Source organism: Plectropomus leopardus, chromosome 12 (genome assembly GCF_026936395.1).
Source record: "Plectropomus leopardus strain MGB_pleo_1.0 chromosome 12, ASM2693639v1, whole genome shotgun sequence".
NCBI classification, from domain to species: domain Eukaryota; kingdom Metazoa; phylum Chordata; class Actinopteri; order Perciformes; family Serranidae; genus Plectropomus; species Plectropomus leopardus.
In genome coordinates, this window is record NC_142187.1 from 28,792,276 (window position 1) to 28,813,758 (window position 21,483).

At 38.6% G+C, this 21,483-nt stretch overlaps 1 protein-coding gene across 1 annotated transcript in view; it reads right to left on the reverse strand.

Annotated features, from left to right (window-relative positions):
- Positions 1–10,376, reverse strand: part of insra (insulin receptor a) — a 72,696-nt gene extending 62,320 nt beyond the window's left edge. Inside the window, exon 1 of the mRNA XM_042497111.2 lies at positions 9,222–10,376. Coding sequence (XP_042353045.2) covers positions 9,222–9,321 — 100 coding nt within the window. The 5' untranslated portion in view covers positions 9,322–10,376. The remainder of the gene's footprint in view (positions 1–9,221) is intronic.
- Positions 10,377–21,483: the final 11,107 nt, after the last annotated feature.

Below are 21,483 nucleotides of genomic sequence, written 5' to 3' on the forward strand. Positions count from 1 at the left end.
ACTTAGTGGACCTTGAGTTGAAACTGAAGCAGAATCATGCTACTGGGGCTTAGTTGGTTAGTTGGTAATCATTAAAAGACAAAACAATACAAACATTCTTCCTTAACTTTTAGGCCCCATTTTCATGTTTCATGTCATGTTGACGGACAGAAAACAACTGTCAACTGATTAATAATCGGTTTGTCATCTCAGTCATTTTAAAAACAAACGCAGCACTGACAAATGTAGACAATCTCTGGTTTCAGTTAGATGGGTATTTTTTCACTGATTCTTCCACTTATTTGTTTTTTTGTCACTTATACGATTAATTAGGAGTGAAAAAAACAGCTGATTAATCAATAGTGCCAGTAACCATTAATTGCAGCTCTAGACATTATTGCAAATTATTAGCACGTGCAGTGTGCACGACAAACAGAGGCCCCTTTAACTTGCTTATTCAAGACAAGAACGTTGCACTGTTACCTGCCTTGCAATTTTGTATATAAAGGTACAATCAGGTAATGGGGAGACAGAGTTTTTCCCCTTTAACCTGGCAGTGGAGGTAACAATGGCGCTGAAATCAATGTTTATGTTACACCGACAGCCAGCAGGACGAGTGTTTTTTGAGGAGTGTTTTTGACACGACATGTTTCACGTGCGACCCTCCGCTGGGAGATTTAGAGCAGGTAACAGCTCGTTCAAAAAAAGAAGAAAAACCAAAAATGTCCAAAAAAGTCCAACATTGTTCATAGTTAAAACTATCATACTTTATGATGTTAGTTTTCATAAATAAATGAATAAAAATAACCTAAAATATACACATTTTTAAAAAGTATACTTTTTTGCTGTAAAAAAGTAGTACCAAACCAGGACACCACTGTACCGTAACGAACCGATCTGTGAATTTTGTTAACTATTACACCTCCAACACTATGGCAGAGTTAAGAAAAAAAAGGAGACGAAGGGGTCTGTGTTGCCACCCTGTTACAGGATCTCTGTGTAAAAAGGGCTTGAGTGTGTTCAGATCCACTGGATGAAACCTGAAGGTGGTCCAGCTCACAGTGTGATCAGAGAACAATGTAAGCCAATTTAAAGGCCATAAAGCTGATCCCATTTAAAAGAAAAGATCCCACCACAAGAAGAAAATGTTCTTCATATCTGACACCTGACTTCTGTGTCCCTACTTACAAAATTTCCATGTCACAATACTGAAAAACAGTGCAGACGAGCTGCACACAAGACCTGATAATACATAACAAGAATAGACTAATACAGTGCCAATGATGACATTTTGCCCTTGGGAATAAATCCAGTAGATACCATCGAGGACATCTGATGAAAATGACGTCTAAGTCACAAGATGGCCCTAAATCATATCAATATGCTCTGAGCAATGACTCTGGCATGTGAACACCACCGTACTTTATCGAACCAAACTGTGAATTTTGTTAACCATTACACCTCTAACACTATGACGGCATTATGCTGGCATTGTTTGATTCTGTGACCTGATTATGGGATCTCTGTGTAAAAAGGGCTCGAGTGTGTTCAGATCCACTGGACGACACCTGAAGGCGGTCCAGCTCACAGTAGGATCACAACACAATAAAAGTCAATGTGACAGAAATCCACAGAGATGATCACATTTGAGAGAAAACATCCCACCCAAAGAAGAAAACGTCAATTTCGTCACATTTGACACCTGACTTCTGTGACCTTGGCACGGCAGCTTTACTTTTATAGCACATTTCATACAACGGGGGCAACTGAAAGTGCTTTACAGAGCAATAGAAAATAAAAACATAACAAAAGATACGGATTTCAAATAAAAGAGATAAGATATAGAGGGGAAAATTACAATTACAAAATTATTTTTTGGGGTGTACAGTGGCTTAGTGGATAAAGCAGGCGCCCCATGAATAATGGCACTGTCCGTACCGCAGCGGCCGCAGGTTCGAGTCCAGCTCGCGGCCCTTTGCTGCACGTCATCCCCCCTCGCTCCCCCTTTCACACTGCTGATCTGTCCTATCTAATAAAGGCAAAAATGCCAAAAAAATCTTTAAAAAGAAAAACTAACTGCACAATTTCCATGTCATGATTCTGAAAAACAATGCAGACAAGCTGCATAGAAGATAATAAATAACAAGTATAACCTAACACAGAGCCAACGATGACATGTTTGCCTTGTGATAAATCCAGCAGACACCATCGAGGACATCTGATGAAAATGACGTCTCACGAGTCACGAGGTGGCCCTAAATTTATATCAATATGCTTTGAGCAATGACTCTGGCGTGTGAACATAAATACTGATCATATCAATACTAAAGGTAGTCAGCTCTTCAGTGTCTGAACTTCACCGTCTGTCCCCTGTGCACTACAACGCACGCACAAACCAACAGTCCTTTCACTGCAGCTGCAGGCACCAACAGGCGCTCAGGCTTGTGATCCTGTGAAGGAGGTGGATAGAGGAGGGGGAGGTGACTACAGGTTGTTCAACTGATGGCGTACACTGTCACTATTGAGGCCTCAGAGAGAAGTGAGGCCTCAATGAGCCTGCAGGAACACAAACACTTGGTGATTGCAACACTTCCCTTTTCAAGGTTTCGCTGCTCTGTTGTTTTCCAACCCGAGCTACAAACTAACGGCAGATCCACAAAATGCCGAGGTCACCGAGAAACACGTTCAGTGCTTTCAAACTGACATGTGATGTAATCCACTTTAAGACCGGTTGTAAAACCTCATCACCCATCAGTTTTAAATGTGCACTGTAAACAGAAAAAACAGTGTTCAATAATTGATTCTCTCTTTTGAATTAAATAGCATGTAATACAAAAAAAATTTAAAATTAAAGGCAAACACTGACAACTGTTGTAGCTCGAGGCTATGTTTAATAAGTCAGCATAAAGCCATTTAACTTTGAACGGCTCTCATCTGTAATTATAGTTAATTAAGGAAGGTTTGTCATCTCTTTGACTGCACAGGATCAGACAGTGCAGCAATTACAACAGTGACATTACTACAGCTCTAAGGGTTGGTGCGTGCCATATCTTATTGATCACAATTATACTGGTATCATTTTTAATATGATGAGAAAAATTTATATTGTGGCAATATTTTGACTTGCTGAAGTCATGTTATTTAATGTAAAATTCTAATATTATTTTAGGGCCATATTGCCCACCCCTATCTAAGAGATACTAACTTCCTGGGAAGCTTCTACCGGCTCTAATTTTAATTGTGGGCAGGAACAGGGGAAAAGTAGGCCATCGTGACTGCTTTTAGGTAGGGGCGACAAGGCAAGTGCAGCTTGTATTGACAAAACAATACAGTACAACAGCCCAGGGAATAAAGTTAAACCAAAGTAATTCAAGCCCCAGTCTTTAAATAGAGGGAAACGGAGTAAAAAGAGAGAGCCTATAAAACCACAAAGTTCCCTCTTGGGGTTGTTTGAAGTGGATCCTGTGAAGATGGCTCCGGACCAAAGATCATTTGGTGATTCAGTTGTGCACCAGCTGTACTCACATTATTGTCGCTGCCAGTGTTGGCAGCGAGGTAATTATTACCTCTTAAGTGTGAGCGCACAATAACAAGCACATTTCCTTTTTACAGGGGCACGGTGTCAAGGGTAAAGATGTGACACAACATCAGACCTGTGTGGCCGCGGTGAAAGAGTGCAGGTGTGCCAATTTACTCCATTTTCCAGCAGTGTGTAATTTTCAAACGTGAACTTGTCAACCAGGATTACAGGGACACTGTTGCGGGTGACAAGTGTAAAGATCGCTCTATTGTGTGCATGTCAAGCGTATTCATAACTTAAGTTCTTCTGACAGCAGCAGTAGTTTGTGTGTCTCGTTTTGTGAGTGTTTTGGTGGTGGGAGGAGTGACAGTTTCATCATCTTGCTATTGCTTTTCTTGTTGGGAGGCGTAAATCAAGAGTCTCAGGTTGCTGGATTGTTGTCCACCAGTGAGACCTACTCTGACCAGAGTGGCACACAACAACAACAGGCTGCCGGGGACTTCAATTCGAGCCCCTGCTGTTTGACCCTCCTAATAAATTGATGTTATAATGGCGAAGAACATGTTGCTGTCTGACAACCCGACCACCTGGGACCTCCTTACACCACGCCAGGCCTGACATGAACCGCTGTTTGTGCTTCTTATGTTTTCAACAGCTATGCATCTTTTTTTTGGTAAAAATAAATAACTGATGTCGTCTAGAAAACCAAGAAGCAGGGATGCATTGATTTATTGGCCGATATTCGCCTTGTTACTGTCATCAGCCTACTGTCAAATAAGATGACATTCACGGATGGCGGTGGCTAATGTTCTCCTGTTGTGTCACATTAATTTTACGCAGGCTAAAAGGCTGAATTTGAAACTAACGACTACACAACACAATAATTGTTTGGCTCGCAGCCGGTGGTCTGTCATCCTGGAAACAATAGAAAACGTGTTTGGGACAACTGAAGAGCTTCCTTGGTACGAAAAGATGCAGTAAACACACTATCATCACGTCAGAGGACTATTGTTTCCCTGATAATGCTACATTGTGAAAAAGTGATCCGTGTTGACATATGAAGAAGAAGAGCTAGTTAACGTTAGCTCTAAACAGCCAGGAGTCACAACTAACAGTTAACAAAGCTTAGATTGAGTTACATTATGATGCCTTCAGGCGTTAATCAGTAAAAATGACGATTGGGTGAAGGTAAAATACAACGTTCTCATGATGTGTTCAATGCAACCTTGTAAGATGTAGTTATTGGCGAGAAACTTAAAAAAGTGCAGTTGTTTGCAAGTGCAGAAGAAATTTGTTAATGTTTTCACAGCAATATAAAATAGATGTTAGAGAGGGAATTATGCTATACTATATTAAGTTAAAAGGATTTAAAAGTTCTTATTTCTTTTCGTTTTTTTTCGTATGAAATGTTCCCTTAAAAGTTTTATAATTATGTATGACTAAATTTGTGCACATAAGGTCATGTAATAAGGGCTAAATTACTTAAAAGTTTTTTAATTAGTTCGGTTATTTTTTAATGGTTTAGATTTCTATGTTGCTGTGGCAAAAAAGGGGGAATGAATAAAAACTGGCTATTGGCCAATTGTGTTTTTAAAAAATTTGTATCAGCCCAGAATTTTAAAAGTGGTGCATCCCGACCCAGAAGGTCATCAAAAAACACTTACTACGGTTATGAAGGTATTTCCAAAACCTTCAAAGACTCCTCTAACCATCCAGATTAAAAAACACATTGTCTGCTGCTCCATGAAAAAAAAGATTTTTAATATGTTTTCCGAGTTGCAAGAGTTTACTGTCAGAAATGTCACACTTCCTTGCTCATTTTGCACAAGACAAGAGAAACACATTATTTTGTATTAAAATGCAACATAATACAATGTGGCATCAATACAGACAAATATTGCTGCGGATAAAACTTTTGAACTGAGTTGAGCTGACTTTAGCAACCTGCATGTTGAGCTCACAGTGCAACAGAACAGACAGGACGACATTCAACACAACATACTAATAATAAAAGCATCGGTTACATAAGAACATACTAAACTGCACGAAGGACTATAAATATAAAAGGTGAGTTAAAAAAAACAAACCTAAAAGCGCCAGATGCAATGCAGAAATGAAATAACTCTGACATATCAAAACAGCCTTTTATATTTGGTTTCAGGATGTACAAATTCTACAAATTAAGCATTTGAATCATTTCCAGCCAACGTCTTTGCTGGGAAAGAGTGGCATAACTTGAGAAAAGAGTTAAAAATTATTTTTCATTGTGCAGCAGACGTGTTTTCATTCATATTGTTTCACAGGACAGAGATTTTGGAGATACCTTCAGAGCAGCAGTTTGTGTTGATAAATGACAGGCTGGGTTTTTCAGCGAGTATTTATCTTTCAGAGAAACGGATGCTTAGCTCTGTCACTCGAGTTTAAGAGGCCCAAACTGGGGCTAAATCAAAGTATGAAATATGCAACGTGCTACAAAACATTAAGACACATTTGCAGTTACACTGTCAAATCAACACTAACACGTTCAACTGCCAGCTGACGCTAAATAAATTAAATCAATTCACACTGCCACTAAATATAAGCCTCCATTATTAAGTGAATTTTTCCATCAAGCTGAGTTGGACCGCTACCAGCAAGTAGCTCAGAAGGTTTCCCGACTTCGACACTGGTCAGTCCAGCTTATGAAATCGGCCAGTGTGAGGCCCAGGTCCCACTCTTCCCTTCTGTGGTTCACCCCCAAGTCTGAGAGGAGCGCGGGGGAGCGCAGTGCAATTACACAACTTGCTTTTGATTTATGTCTTAAAATTCTTGCTCAAACTGGTTTGATGACATCGTTCTTTTCGCCGTACACTAAAATGTGATGAACGGTGAGGGAGCTGGTGCTTTTCTTTTCTTTCGGAGTTAAATGCAGCTGCAGCCACACACAGTAGCACGAGTTTTAATGCTACCTGGGCAACATACTGTGTGTGCATACAGTGGACAAACTTCTTATACAGTACAAAGGAGGACTGTGTGTTGCTGAATATGTGCTTGTGTCAAAATTATTGTAAGACAGCAAAAACCTTGAAGCAATGTTTTCTATAAGAAAAGCAAACGAGAAAATGAATGGGCATGTCAGCAATATGTGAAAATGTTAATAAAGGCGTTAATAAAAAATCTATGATATTCTGAAGTTGAGCACCAAAACTAATGCAATGTATTTTGATATGCATCTCCATAGGCAACGATTTTATGGAAAATTCTGAGTGATAATTAAAAATTTGTCCTTTGTCTACATGTCAATCACACAACAGAGAGTAAATGAATATAAATTCCTTGTAGTGGGGATTTTGGACATATTTGTAGGAGTGGGGATATTGAGATAAAATATATTGCAATATATTGAGATTTCATAACTTTTTAACTGCAAATGAAGGAAAAACTTTGTCAACATCTGATTTCTCTAGTAAGATGAAGTTTTCAGCCTGTTTATCTCACTTCAGTCGTTTTTATTGAAGCAAAATGTATCCGGTGAGCAAAAAAAGGAATGGATTTTATTAGTCTAATAGGCGAAAGTTTAATTTGCATTTGCAATTTTAATAATTTGTTAAAACGAAAATCAATACTTGGTGTCTGTGTAACGACACCTTATTGCCCTGAAAACTATCAGGATACTGTGCCGTATCATTTTTTCTCCTGAAACTCTTATTTTTTGGATTTTGAATATAATTTGTCTTTGTTTAACTGCCTGCCATATTTTAGCAATACATTATGAGCTCAATTCAGAACTCAAAACAAAGTAAAAACACATGGACTGAACACAAGCCAACATTTTTTAAACTATGCAAAGCCAAAAGTCAAAAGAACAGCTGAATTTATTAGGCAGTTTCAATAAGTCTGACCAGACTCGAGAAACCCGACATATAAAGAACCACACAGAGTAAACTTCACAAAGTTTAAAAATTCTTCATTTACCACCGCTGACTCATCTGCTTTGAAGTAAAAATTATGTTTGCCAGCATATGAGACGAAGAGAGAACTGTGTAATGTCTCGTTCACTAGTCTCTGTTGTTGTCATACTTGGTGCACACTTTGTGCATGCAGTTTAAACCTGCAAGCAGTCCCACAGGTTCGCTAGACATTTCCTCAAACGTCTAACCAATATTTGCTTTAAGTAAAAGATTCCAACAGTGTGAAACACTGAGTGTGTACAGCCATTCTGGTGTTTGAGAAATGTCAAAATGTCTCCGGCTGACAGCAAATGTTCATTCATTCATTCTTATCACCCGGTGCTTGTTGACTAGCGAATATAAAAGGATTGTCAGGAGCTGTAAAGAGGGCTTATTGTTACATTCCTGCACTGACCGCAGCAACAAGCCAAAGATTTCCCTTTTACAATAACACTCAATTAACTCTTCTAAATTTTATTAAACTTCTTACTAAATTGGGACGAAGCATTTTGTTTGCAGTTCTTGCAGACTCCAAATAGCCGATAAGTGCTAACCTTTGTCCCTTCAATGCAGTGACTGTCTACAACAGCACTGTTGCTGCCTACGTGCCTTTATCAAATGACTCGCAAAACAAAAAAAATCTGGGTGACAATATTGCAACGGGGACTAGGGTCACAGGGTGTCTGCACTGATGACTTCAATATTTCTAAACATTTTTTTCTTTTTAATGTAATTGTATTGTATATAGGTTATCATTTGGATGTAGTTTAATGATAATTAATGTCCCTTTTTTTTTACTTTTACATGTATACATATATGTATGTATGTATGTTTAGATTAGTTGATTTCAGAGCAGCTTACACAACTCAAATACACACAAGAATAAAGAACAATAAAATTATAAGTTATTTCTTTTGGAGCAGCAATAAACAAAACCAGGTTTTGCTTCCTGAAAATGTGTAGACTGCAGCCTTAATGCACCTACCCCTTTTACATTTATAATTTTGTACTGTTTCATGGAAATGAAAGAAACAAACAAAACAAAATATGTGTATATTCTACATACTCCAAAGTCCCAAAGGAATATTCATATACACAAACTGGTATTAACAATTTTTAAAATCAATCAACTCTACAAATTAACTTATTCAACTGTGACGTTTTTGTTTGCTTTTTTACTAATCTTTATTTAGAAAAATTAAAATGTGTAATTTAAAAACAATCCTAAGTTCATACAGCCTCTAATTTTTTAACAACTTCAGGAAACAGCAAAGAAGCATCATATTTTGTATTTTACACATAGATTGTGTTAATTTAAAGTCCTTAAAATCTCTAAATTTGAGAACGTGTGAGTTCATAAATAATTTGTTGGTTGGTTCATGATAATAATGAGCTCTGTGGTTCCCTTTGAAGCAAAAAATGGATTTGTGATTGTTTGTATGAATTTCCCCAAACCTGCAAACTGTAGCCCCGTGTAATCAAAATAATGCAATACAATACAATGAATCAATTCAATTGATTTTTCCATTATCTTGGCACAATCGAAGAATTTGTAATGAATTTTAGATCGTATTAATCCCCTCACATACAACAGATATAACTGTATAATACTTGTTTTTTTATTAAATCAAATGCGAGTCTGTCCGCAGTTTATCATCGTTGTCCTTATCATATTGCACAATTAGTTTTTGTCTAATTGCACAGTTCAATCAGCAACGTATTCAGACAGTTTTACAGAATTAAAATTGTTAAAATAAAATATGATAAAAGATGTAATAACTGGTGTTACTTACTCTCTGCACTCGCTCGATGAAAGCTCATCAAAACGCAGATAGCGGTCAAAACAAAACACAAAGTCCGGAGCCACATAACTGACTCGGAATAAGTCACCATCCAGCACTATTCCGGGTCAAATTCAGGATAATCCTTGGCAAAAGGGGGACAGTTCACACTAGACGAGATAGCCCCTCAGGAGATTGGTTTTGTTTTGCGGCGTGGGCCAACAGGTAAACAAAAATAAATAAAAGACATCCCGGAAGATGGGCGGAGGAACGAGTCCAACGTGTTCACTCAAACACAAGCTAACGCTGCTGCTGCTGCTGCTGCTAAAGTTAGCCACCTCATTGAAAAGCGCCGTTAACACACACCACAGCGGGACATGGGTGCTCTTTTTTTGTCTTTAAATGACTCGGTTGCTTAAACTGGCCCAGTTGAGTTTGTCCGTATCCAGAAAAAAAGAGCAAAAACAGACTTGTTGGCCGTGAAGAAGCTAATGCTAGCAGCTGCGGTTAAGCTAGCTAGCTACTAGCCTGGCTCCAACACTCGAGTCCAGGCCACAGGAGAAGTTTGCGCTGCTTTTCAGCAACTGCTTCAATTAATTTAAAGTTCAAGAAACCCCCCGCATACCACACAAATGCAGTGTTTAATTTTTAAAGCGATAAACAAGTTGCATGCAGAAAAATTTCGATAAAAGCTAGCGTTAAGTTAATTTAGATGATTTTTTTTGGAGCTGCTGACTCGATGGTTGTGGCATGCGTGGCGTAACGTTAGCGTGTCTTTCGTAAAAAATCCCACTCAAGTCCTCCGGCGAGCACAAAACATCACAGTTGGCTTGTTTCGCGGGTGAAATGAGCTGTTTTTTCGGGCTGGCACGACAGAGAAAACTCCTGGTGAGTGGGTGCAGAGATTTCAGTGGGACCTCCGCTCTGTGTGAAAGGCTGGCAGACGGACTCCGTCGCGGCTCCGCAGCACTCCGCTCCTCTTCTCTTTTTTGTTTGGGAATAGAAAAAAATAAAACAAATATGCTCCAAGTTGTGTGTACGCTCCAGTCGCCACAACTAAAGCTTGTATCCCAACGAGAAAAAGCAGTTGAAATCAAGTTTTTGAGTATTTTTTTCCTTCTCTTCTTCCACAGACAGAGGTAGATTGTACAGTCTCCCAGGTCCTGTAGGATCCCCGTCTTCCCAGCCTCTCCGCCAGTAAACAAACCCTGCCAGTGAGCCAGATGGGCTTGAGGGGAAATACGGACTGGAGCTTATTGGATTACACAACGAACTGATCCCACTGTCAGGTGGTAGCGCGTTATAAAGGGATGCATTTACATCTGCCGCTGCTTTAGTGGTATGAAAAAACCCCGAGATATATTAATTACAACAGGCTGCTGTGGATTAGGCTAATACAAATACAGTAGGACTGTAAATCCACTGACAGGAAATTAATAGAATCAGTGCAGAAAAATCAGGGATAGCTTTCATTTATTATTATTTCAACAATGATAAAATATTAATAATTTATATGTATTTAAAAACTATAGTGCTGTCTGTAGTGCTATGGCGTGCTGTCCTGATTTTGACTGCACTGATATCCGAAAAGTTTAATGGTGAGTTTGATTTTTAAAAAAATGAATAGGCAATTTTTTTGTGTTTTTTTTTTTTTTTTTTTACTAATGAGAAAAACACATAAGTAAGGAGGTTTTTTTTTTTATTGTTTTATTTATTTATTTATTTTCATTTTTCTGTTTTTTTTTTGGGGGGGATTAAGGGGTTTATATGTTAATAATAAGCAACTAATCAATCAGCTTATAAATTATGTTGTCTTGATAGAACTCAGATCTATTAACAACAGTAGGCTGCTGTGAGTTATGCTACTACAAATACACTAGGACTATAAATCCATTGACAGGAAATTAATAGAATCAGTGCAGTCAAAATTAGGGATAGCTTTCATTTATTATTATTTTAACAATAATAAAATAAAATGGCAATAATATATATATGTATTTAAAAAACTATAGTGCTGTCAATAGTGCTATGGCGTGCTGTCCTGATTTTGACTGCACTGATATCCAAAAAGTTTAATGGCGAGTTTGATTTTTCAGAAAATGAATAGGCAATTTTTTTTACTAATGAGAAAAACACATAAGTAAGGAGGGTTTGTTTTATTTTTAAATTGTTTTATTTATTTATTCCTTTTCATTTTTCTGTTGTTTTTTTTTTGGGGGGTAAGGGGTTATATGTTAATAATAAGCAACTAATCAATCAGATTATAAATTATGGTGTCTTGATAGAACTCAGATCTATTAACAACAGTAGGCTGCTATGAGTTATGCTACTACAAATACACTAGGACTATAAATCCACTGACAGAAAATAAATAGTCAGTGCAGTAAAAATCAGAACAGCACTCTGATTATAGAATTTTTTTCTATGATTGCAACAATAATAAAATAAAATGGCAATAATAATAATAATAATAATAATAATAATAATAATAATAATAATAATAATAATAATAATAATAATAATAATAATAAATGCTATTCAGAGTGCTGTCCTGAACTTGACTGCATTGATATCCAAAAGGTTTCATGGTGAGTGAGTGCGTTGTGTTTGATTTTTCAGAAAATGAATAGGCTTTTTTTTTTTTTTTTTACTAATAATAAAACACAGAGGTAAGGGGGATTTAGGGAACTGAAGCCGTTAATGGTTTGCCCATCAAAGCCATTAACGGCTTCATAAAGGCTCAGCAGTGAAAAGACTCTTACAATAGTGTATACTTAAACAGATACTGATGTTGCTTTTATGTGGGACTTTTTTTTTGGGTGACTAACACACATTTTGTTGTCGAACCCTCCACAGCATTACACCACTTCCATGTCGGAGTTCAGCCTGCTTCTCCAAACTGTGGGTGTGCCGCCTGATGACAGATAAGTACCTCATACAACCCTACTTCAAAAAAAAATCCAAACTATTCCTTTAAAGGTGATACTATGACACTGAGGTTTTCGTCTTTGCTGTAAGTGATTTAACTGATGTGAAAATAAAGTCCAAGCAATCAAGAAACACTGTAAAGTGTACCCTTCGCATTTTGTTGTCACTTGCGCGTAAACTGGCTGTTATCTTCCTTCCGACTCAATTCAAAGATAACATGCTTTAAAGAAAAATTTGCACGGACCCAGTTCATCCTCAATTTTCATTTTTGCAAACAGCAAAGTGTGACTGATTGTGGTCAGACTTTATCCTTCTGTACTTGTTTTAAAAATGAACAAGATGTGTCTCTGTTATTTGAGGAAGCCGGATGGAAAAGATGAGGAAGGAAAATCCTTGTGTGATTCAACCATTGTTAAAAAAGCAGAACTTGATTCTCCTTTTGATCCTGGGATGTTCTCACACTCAGACAGACTGATGGAAAGATTAGGTAGATTACGTATTTCGCACATGAGCTGAAAATACAGAGATTGTTCTTCCCGGCATGTTTGTGCGAGCTGCCTGAATGCCATCTCCATCACCGCCGTTAATTCACTACCTGTTTACATCCTCCATCAGAGCAGCAGCATGTTTGGCGCAGGATAATCATGTCCTGTTGTTTATTGTACTGAAATAGATTTTACTGGAATCCTAAAAAAAGCTGCACTTACGGGTTTTCTGCGGCAGCTGTAACATTTTTAATCATTGGTTTTGTTGTGAAATCTTCTGGCTGAGATTCTTCTCTAAGGCAGGCGGTGTCAGTGAACACCAACCACTATCTGCTGTTGACGCACACGTTGATTTAGCAGGACGTGACCACATAGGGGCAACAAGAGAGCAGCTCATTAGTAATATCAGCACATGGTAATCAGAGTTATTTACCACAAGAGGAAAACGCAGAGGCTCTCACGTGTTCTCAACAACACGTCTGAGATGATGGAAAGCAGTGATACTCTCAACTAACGGCCCCTGAGCCCTACCTGGCCCCCGATAGGACCCTACGTGATCCCCCAACCATTTTCTAATTCACAATAAAAATAAAGCGATTCACACTGGGAATTCATTCTTTCATTCTGTTTTTGCTTCCTGTCAAAGCACTTTGTAAACCTGTGTTTTTAAAGGTGCTATTTAAATGAAGTTATTATTATTATTATTTTGTACTTTTAGTAAAGGTACTAGAGTGCATGAAACAGCATCAAAACAGAGCTTGTTTATCAAAAAAAAGAAAAAGTGCCACTAGAGGATCCCCTGCACCTTCTACAGAGGTCCTAGCTAAGCTCCTCATGTCCTAAAATCCTGGAAACTTCCCAAAATACAAGAAATGTCCTAAAATATGAGAAATATTCTAAAATCTGAGATATGTACTAAAATCCAAAATATGTCCTTAAATCTCATAAAATGTCCTAAAATCAAATAAATTTCCTAAAATCAAATAAATTTCCTAAAATCAAATACATTTCCTAAAATCAAAGAAATTTCATAAAATCAAAAAATTTCATAAAATCCTAGAAATGTCCTAAAATCCAAGAAATTTCCTAAACTTCTAGAAATGTCCTGAAATCCAGAAAAAATGAATAAAATTAAAGAAATTTCCTAAAATTCTAGAAATGTCCTAAAATCTGGGATACGTGCTAAAATCCTTGAAACCTCCTAAAATCCTAGAAATGTCCTAAGTCCTCAAAATGTCCTAAAATCCTTGAAACGTCCTAAAATCTAAGACATTTCCTAAAGTCTAAGAAATTTCCTAAAATTCTAGAAATGTCCTAAAATCATAGAAATATGTTAGAATCCTAGAGACGTGTACGGGGCTGCTGCGACTGGCCCCTGGCCTCCTGTCATTTCGCCAAAGTGGCCCCCAAGCAAAGCGAGCTAAGAACCTCTGGCGTCAGGAAAAGCGAAGCAAACAGGGTCACGAGGTGACGCTCGCTAACGCCTTTCAACAGGCGCCACTTACAACAACAAGAGGAAGCTAAAGGTTACCAATGGCACAAAACTAATAAGCAGCCGAGCCATCGTGCAATGCAGGGGCATCTTTGAGGAGGCATCGCTGTGAACTCCATATCTTCAACATAATCCCTTAGTGAGTGTGCAGTCTGCAGGAGTGGGGTGCTATAATGAGATTAAAACCTGGATGAGGCCGTGTCCCACTTCCCATTCATGAGCTGTTTCAGACAAAGAGTTTTGACTCTTACAACCAGGGCTGCACAATCAATTTAAAAACAGATCAAATTTTCAGTATGGCCAAATGCAATATCCACGTTGTAGAAGCTGCAGTTTTCTTTTGATAAAGGTAAAATGTGACACAACCATGAACGGATTACAAGACAATGGGTCCCTGGGCGCAGATATACAAAAGAGCAAGACACATTTTGTGTTTCCTTATGGTAGTTTTGTGTCTCTTTTACATAATTTGGTGCATTTTTGTGGTGGTTTGTGTCTCTTTGAGGTAATACTACCCCAATACCCTATTTTCTTTTAAAATTTTCATACATTAACAATAATGATAATGACATTTTTAAAAACACTGTAAGGGAGCTTTGTAAAAAGAAAGAAAAGGGGACCATCTTCTGAAGGGTTCTCTGCAGCTGCGACACACAAATCTTAAACCAAATGTCAGCCAGGGACGTAAAGTTGGGGCCAAATTGCCACTTTCCTTTTTCTTACCCCTCACACGCGTGCTCGACCACAACCATCTTCAAACTCCGCCTTAATTTTGATCTCAACGACAGCCCGGTAAAGTTTTGTGACTGCATCTTTTACGATTGTGATGTTATCGCAGTGATAAAATTCACCCACAGACAGACAGACATAAAACACCCGCCAAAGTACTTAAAAACAACGTCTGTATTTTAGTTCCTGCTACAAAAGGTGTTTCGGGACCACATTTTGCCATGATGACACACAAAGACTCACACGGTGAAAACAATACCAGCCGTCGCGACGTTGCGACGGCTGGTGATAAACATTTCAGCACAACAATAGGCCGTCTTTACAGAAGACATGTTGACTTGTCACAGCAGGAAAATCACAGGTGTGAATAATTAAATTGATGCTGGCTGAACTCCATAATGTCTCTGATTTCCTGGTGTGGTGCACGCTTGGCTCACTGTCAGTCTCTCTGACACACAACAGAGCCATTGTTAGTGTCAGTGGTGACACCTGTGATTTTTTTACCACGTTGTCCTACTGAAGGAATTAAAAACATCAAAAATACAACAAAAGAAGATAAAAAAAACTGCTAAATGAACTAATAAAACACATAAATCAATCCGAACTGTCTTCTATCTGTTAAATGTGTTGCATGTCTACCTCCTTTAAAACCTCCATGTGATCGTCCATTAACCATCTTACAACCGTCTTACGTCTCCTCGACACTGAATCGCTCAGATGCTGAATTCAAAAACACCTGATGTAAAATGAAATCATTTCAGAACATTTTTGTGTCTAATATTTAGTTTAAACCAGTGCGGCTGGAGCAGCGAACGTATCCTGCGTCGCTATTTCGACCAGATTAGGGTCATTATGGCTCAGAGCCATTGATGTGTTATTGAGGCCGAGATAAAGAAAAAACAAATGAGTCATAAACACATGATGTGAACGCTTTCGGCCTGCTGCCTGTTGCTGGGAACTAAAAAGAGGTTGTTTTTTGAGCTTTGTCTTTAATCCTGATGACCTCCTAATCCTGACCTCTGCTGGGGTCTGCTCAAGGTGGAGCAGTCACTCTGCTCTGCACGACATCGACACACCAAGGGTCAGAGCGGGGACAAAGGTGCCTGCTAGAGTCCAAAAGAAACAGCAGCATTTTAAAAACTGAGATGAATTTACGACCAGCAGATTCATTAAAGGCTCTTTTATCGCACAAAGGAAACAACAGTACAACTACAAGTTTATGAGGAAAACATTCGATGTAATTACCGGCTACTATTGTTTTCACCTTGTGTGTGTGTGTGTGTGTGTGCGTGCGTGCGTGCGTGTGTGTGTGTCATGGCATAATGTGGTCCTGGAGACACGTTTTTTGGCAGGAACTACCACAGAAGCTGGTTTGAGCACTTTGGCAGGTGTTTTTATGTCTGTCTGTCATTTATCAGTAGGCGGGTTTCCATTAACCCTCAAACTGCACAAACTGAAACTGCAAATGTACAAAACAACCGATGTAAACACGTCAACTTTGAAAAAACTCCCATTTATCTTAAAAAGTTTTATGCTCAGATGTCTCTCAGAGTAATCATGCCTTTAATCACGCATAACTTTAAGTCTTAATCAAAGAGTTGTATAAAAATCCCCCCAGTTGTTATAAATGTTATGAATGTTGAAATTTGCTATAGACACCGAACATTTTTTGTACCAGACTGTAAAGGTGTTTGTTTTATGCTGTAAATTTGGGCATTTTAACATGAAGGTCTATGAAGATTTACTCTTTTTTGGAACCAACCTCAAGTGGCCATTTAGAGGAACTGCAGCTTTTTGGCACTTCACACTGTTTTTTATTTTTCAAGCCTGAAGGTTGCTGCTCGGAGCGATCCCAACGCAAGATGGTCTCTAGTTTGTTTAAAATTGGAACCACTGTGAAGTTTTGTGTGGTTTTTATCATCAGCTGTCGTGGATAGTAGGTAAAACACTACAACAACAAATCTGAGCAAAAAAACCCATAAAACTTCATCTCTATATCAGAAAATGTTTAGAATATCCAGAAAGTACACTTGATTCATTAAGAATCAGCTGCCTGTGTTTTTGATGTTTGTGCCAGATCCAGAGTCCTTTCCAGGAAATCCATGTTTGCTTATCGTTCTTCCGGGTCTGATTTCCCCACAATGTTGCTTGTGAAATCAACGCTCTTTGACAGCCAATATGTAAATATCGGATGTTTGAGCTTCCTTAAAGGCAACACAAGGGAGGAGTAATTTATCCAAGCAGCATGACATAATTCCTATGCAGTAGGATTTAGGTGGATCTGTGGGTGAAAATGAAATAAAATATCTATTACTCTTTTTTTCATCAGCACATTATATCCCCAAACTAAAATTGTTGTGTGTTTGTTATTTTTGAATGAGTCTTATATATCTGGGAATGAGTTCTTCTCGTGATTATTAGATCTGGATACTGAAACCCATGCTGCCTATTCAGTCAAATAAGAATCGCTCGCCGGCTGCACACACCACAGCAGTTTCAGTCTCCTGCGTTTACTGCCTCTGCAGTCCAGCAGTGGGATGATGGCACAGATTTTGAAATTGCTTTTCTCAGCTCGAGGAAAGTTTTACAAGAATCAAATGCTGTTGGATCAAAAAATTCAGAATAGAAACATTTAGAATTGACTTTGTTTGCAGTTCAAGGTGTCCTGAAAGTTGCCGTTGGAAAAAATTGGATGTAAGACTAAGCGGTGATCTTTAGGAAATGGTCCTCCTGCACGTAGCTCGCCATGTTGCACCACCATGTCTGTACAATAGCCCAGAACTAATAAACCAAACACTGGCTCTACATAAGGCCTTTCGCTATTTACATGTCCTGAAAGCCACAGCAGTGTCTCTCGATGCTGGGAATGGGAGTGATGGGGGGGACTTATTTGGTTGCAATCTGTTAGCTCAACACTAGATGCCACTAAATCCTACACACTGCTCCTTTAATCCTTTGAAGCTTGACCAAATTGGCTTGATTCTCACGAAAAAACAGGAAGAAGGCAATGAGCAACATAGGAAGAAATTAAGAGAAAATATAAAAAGTACAAGAAATGTATCTAAGAATTATCATGAAAAAAACACAACCAAAAAATAAAAACAAACAAATAAATAAAAACAAAGGAAAAAAGTAAAAAAAGAACAAAAAAAACCCAACAATAACAACAACAACAAAAAAAACCAAAGAAACAAGGAAATGACCTGGAAAGTGACAGTGAAATGTTTTAAATATAAATATATAATTAAGTTTTGAATATAGTTTTTTGTACATTTTTTCTAAATCTAATAATTCCTTTACAGTTTGTGAAAAACGTAATGCTTGTTGCTCATTGCCTTTAAAAAGAAAAAAAATTAAAACATTTTTTTTTTTACCTGGAAGCTAATTTGCTAACGGCTCAAAAGAATGAAGAATGCAGCCCAAAACAAGGCATGTTGACCCAGGTTTCAAAGGGTTAAGGAAGATTTTGATGCAGGACTATTAATTGTAATAGAATATTTCTATATTTTTACATATGAGGGTAACTCTGAGGTTGACTTTGTTACTGCTGAGTCATTTAAAACACTATGATCAGGCTCACGGGGAGTTCAACGCTGTTTATTTAAAGCTTATTAAACACTGTAGAAGATGGTGGGGAAGCAGCACAAAGTAGACATGATTAAAAACACGAAAAACCAACCTTTGTGGTACTTTAACTGTCACTCACAGCCACAGGTGCGTTCGTTTATTTTGTCTCTGTGAGTAATGACATAAATCTGCTCGAAATGATCAGCGCACCGCAGGGGGCGGGGTGGGGGGGATTAACGTGTCCTTACATAAAAGCCTGAAGCTGCACTTTCTGCCACCCTTTAGGTTTCTGCTGCAGCCGCATTGAAACCAGACGCTCTTTACTTACGTAGGGAGCACCCAGTTTGAACGTGATGGTGAAAACAACAGGGTCAGGGTTCAGAGCGATAAGGCTGACTCACTCTGTTATTATGAACATGCTGTGACACATGGAGGTTATTTATGTCTACGGTATCTATAAGTGGTGCGGGAGATCTCAGCGAGGTAAATACAGGGCGTTTATAACTGATCGCACACTGAAAGCCTCTGAGAAAAAAAGTAGCCAAAACTATATGGGGCCTGGCAGATGTGGGACCAACTCATTGTTTTACAAGTCTCAAGTCTTTACATTTAAATCAAGACAAACAAGTACCGAGTCTACTAAGTCAAGACAGAAAAATCCAGAGTCAAGTCCTAAATTAAGACCAAGCGGGCTGAAAATGAAGCCAGTGCAGAAAGGCCAAAATCTGCAGCTCATCGAATGGCCACCTGAGGCTGGCTCTAAAACAGAGTCAATCTCCAAACACCTGTATTAGTTAAAATGTCCAACTTTACAGCAGAAATAAACAAAATAATTGACTTTTTTTATTATTTCCCTCCCCCCCTAATTTCCTGTTCATATACCTTTTTATTTTTATTTCTTGCAGGTAATTTTTTTGTAACTTTTTATCAATATCTCGCTATTTTTCTTGTCATTTCCTGTTAACTTACTCATTGTCTTCTTTCCATGTTTTTCAAAGAAATCAAGTCAGTTTGCTCAGGTTTCAAAGAGTTTCCATAAATCTTTCACACTTGTATAAACTGACCTCTAAGCAATCACCATTCTGAACAAAACCACCACATTTTGATATTAACTAGCAGAGGATAAGGAGCTAGTCACACCCAGGAAAGCTACAAGTGGATCAAAAATTCCCAAAAGCCTCAGAGAAACAGGGAAAATGTCCTTCCAGCATGTAAAGTCTTTTTAATTTATTGTTTTTAAATAAGTAGAGACTAGAATCATCAAATTTATAACTTGAATTGACTCAGGTCATGTGACTCGAGTCCACACCTCGTGTGTGACACAGCCGGTTCAGGCCCACACCTTTCCCCGAGTTAATCTACAAACTGCATGTGCTCAGAAGTCACGTGAGGAAACGTTGCTGTTCTGCATATAGAACATGGGAAAGCAGCAGAGGTTAGTGACAGACCCGGGTTCACACAGACCTGTTTGACTGGAAGAACAATGAGGTTCACACATGATTCATCCCGGGGCTCTTCCTCGACGCCAGCACGCTGCACTTCACCACCACAGGAAAAGATGCCGCCGCGTGTCAGGGCCGAGTGGGACCTCCACCACTGGGCCCACTTCCCCTTCCCAGTGCGTCGGAGGTGCTCGACTCTAAAGAAAGATTTCTTCCTGCTGACACTTTTGGAGTTTTGCAAAGACAATGCCTCAAGTTTCAAGGTCGAGCTTGATGAATGCTTGACAAAATAAAATTTATACTTAACTGGATATTCATTTCATCACAGTACCAAGCTAATATTTTGATAATTTGATAAACATCAGGTTTTTCTTATAAATATTCTCTTTTGTCTGGACTAGGGATGATAGCAATTAATTGACAACTGATTAATCGATTAAGAATTGAATTGACCATGTGAGTTTAATTGATTAATCGATAGGCTATGCAATGCTATCAAAGTATATGCAAATTTAGCTGTGAGCTTGTTTCGTAAGAAATCAAGCCATTTTTCATAGGTTTCAAAGAGTTTCATTTATGCAATTCTCTTGAAATTTTGCATTTTTAGATGCTGTTGCCTGTCGATTAAAAAATAACAATTAGATTTTAAAGGTAATGCATTTATCACAGACTTATCTAATTCATTTATATGCCACGTGTGCTTCTGTTAAGCCAAGTCTTCTGTATTATACAGAAATCAGCAGCATGAATTAGATTTCTTTCTTTCTTTTTTTTTGACATGAGTGAGTTTACATTGAGGCTCATTTTCATTTTTGTCTATCGCTGACAGGAGGAGAGCTCTGCAAAATACACTCTCCATGAATCCGGGCACACTACTTCCCCGCTGTCACACTTTTCACTCGTGCTAACATGATCCCGCATGAGATTAACGGTGCTTTCACATCACTTTCACTCTCGCTTTTGAGAGATTAGTCTACCTACATGTGGACAAAAAGTGCATACATGTCAGCCGATAATGGGACATTTCCCCCCGACACATTTACAGAATAATCTCTGCATGCCTGAGCAGCGCTGCCCGGCCGGTGTTTCGCTCTGTCTGCCGGGATGTGATGATGTAGGCAAAGTGTCCAAGTGGAGCAACAGGTGCTGTGTGGTCTTAACCTGGGATAGAAGAGATAATAATAAGACTCTTAACTGTAATCCATGCCCATTGTTTCCTGGGAAGTCCTGTAACGGCACTGGGGCACAGACGGTTTATTAATTATGCTGGACTCATCAGCACAATGGGGGCTCTTATTAAGCATCCATAATCACTAAATACTCTGGCATGTTGGCATCCAGTGAGCAGGGAAAGACCACCCTCCGTTTTATATTCTGATTTTCCATGAGGACTTGCAGACACATGTTTGACTGATGATGTAAAACACTCATGGCACTAACAGAAAAAGGGCAATGCTTTAACTTGCAGCCTTCAGCGCTTGTAGCTACACAACACACCAACAAACGGCAGCTCTCGGGGGAATTAGGGGCACACAGCCTTGTCAGGATTAACGGCTCTCTGGCAGGGAAAGGATCGGGCATGTTTTAACAAGAGCAACTTTGCTGAGCGCTTTAAAGAAGGTAGCTGCTCA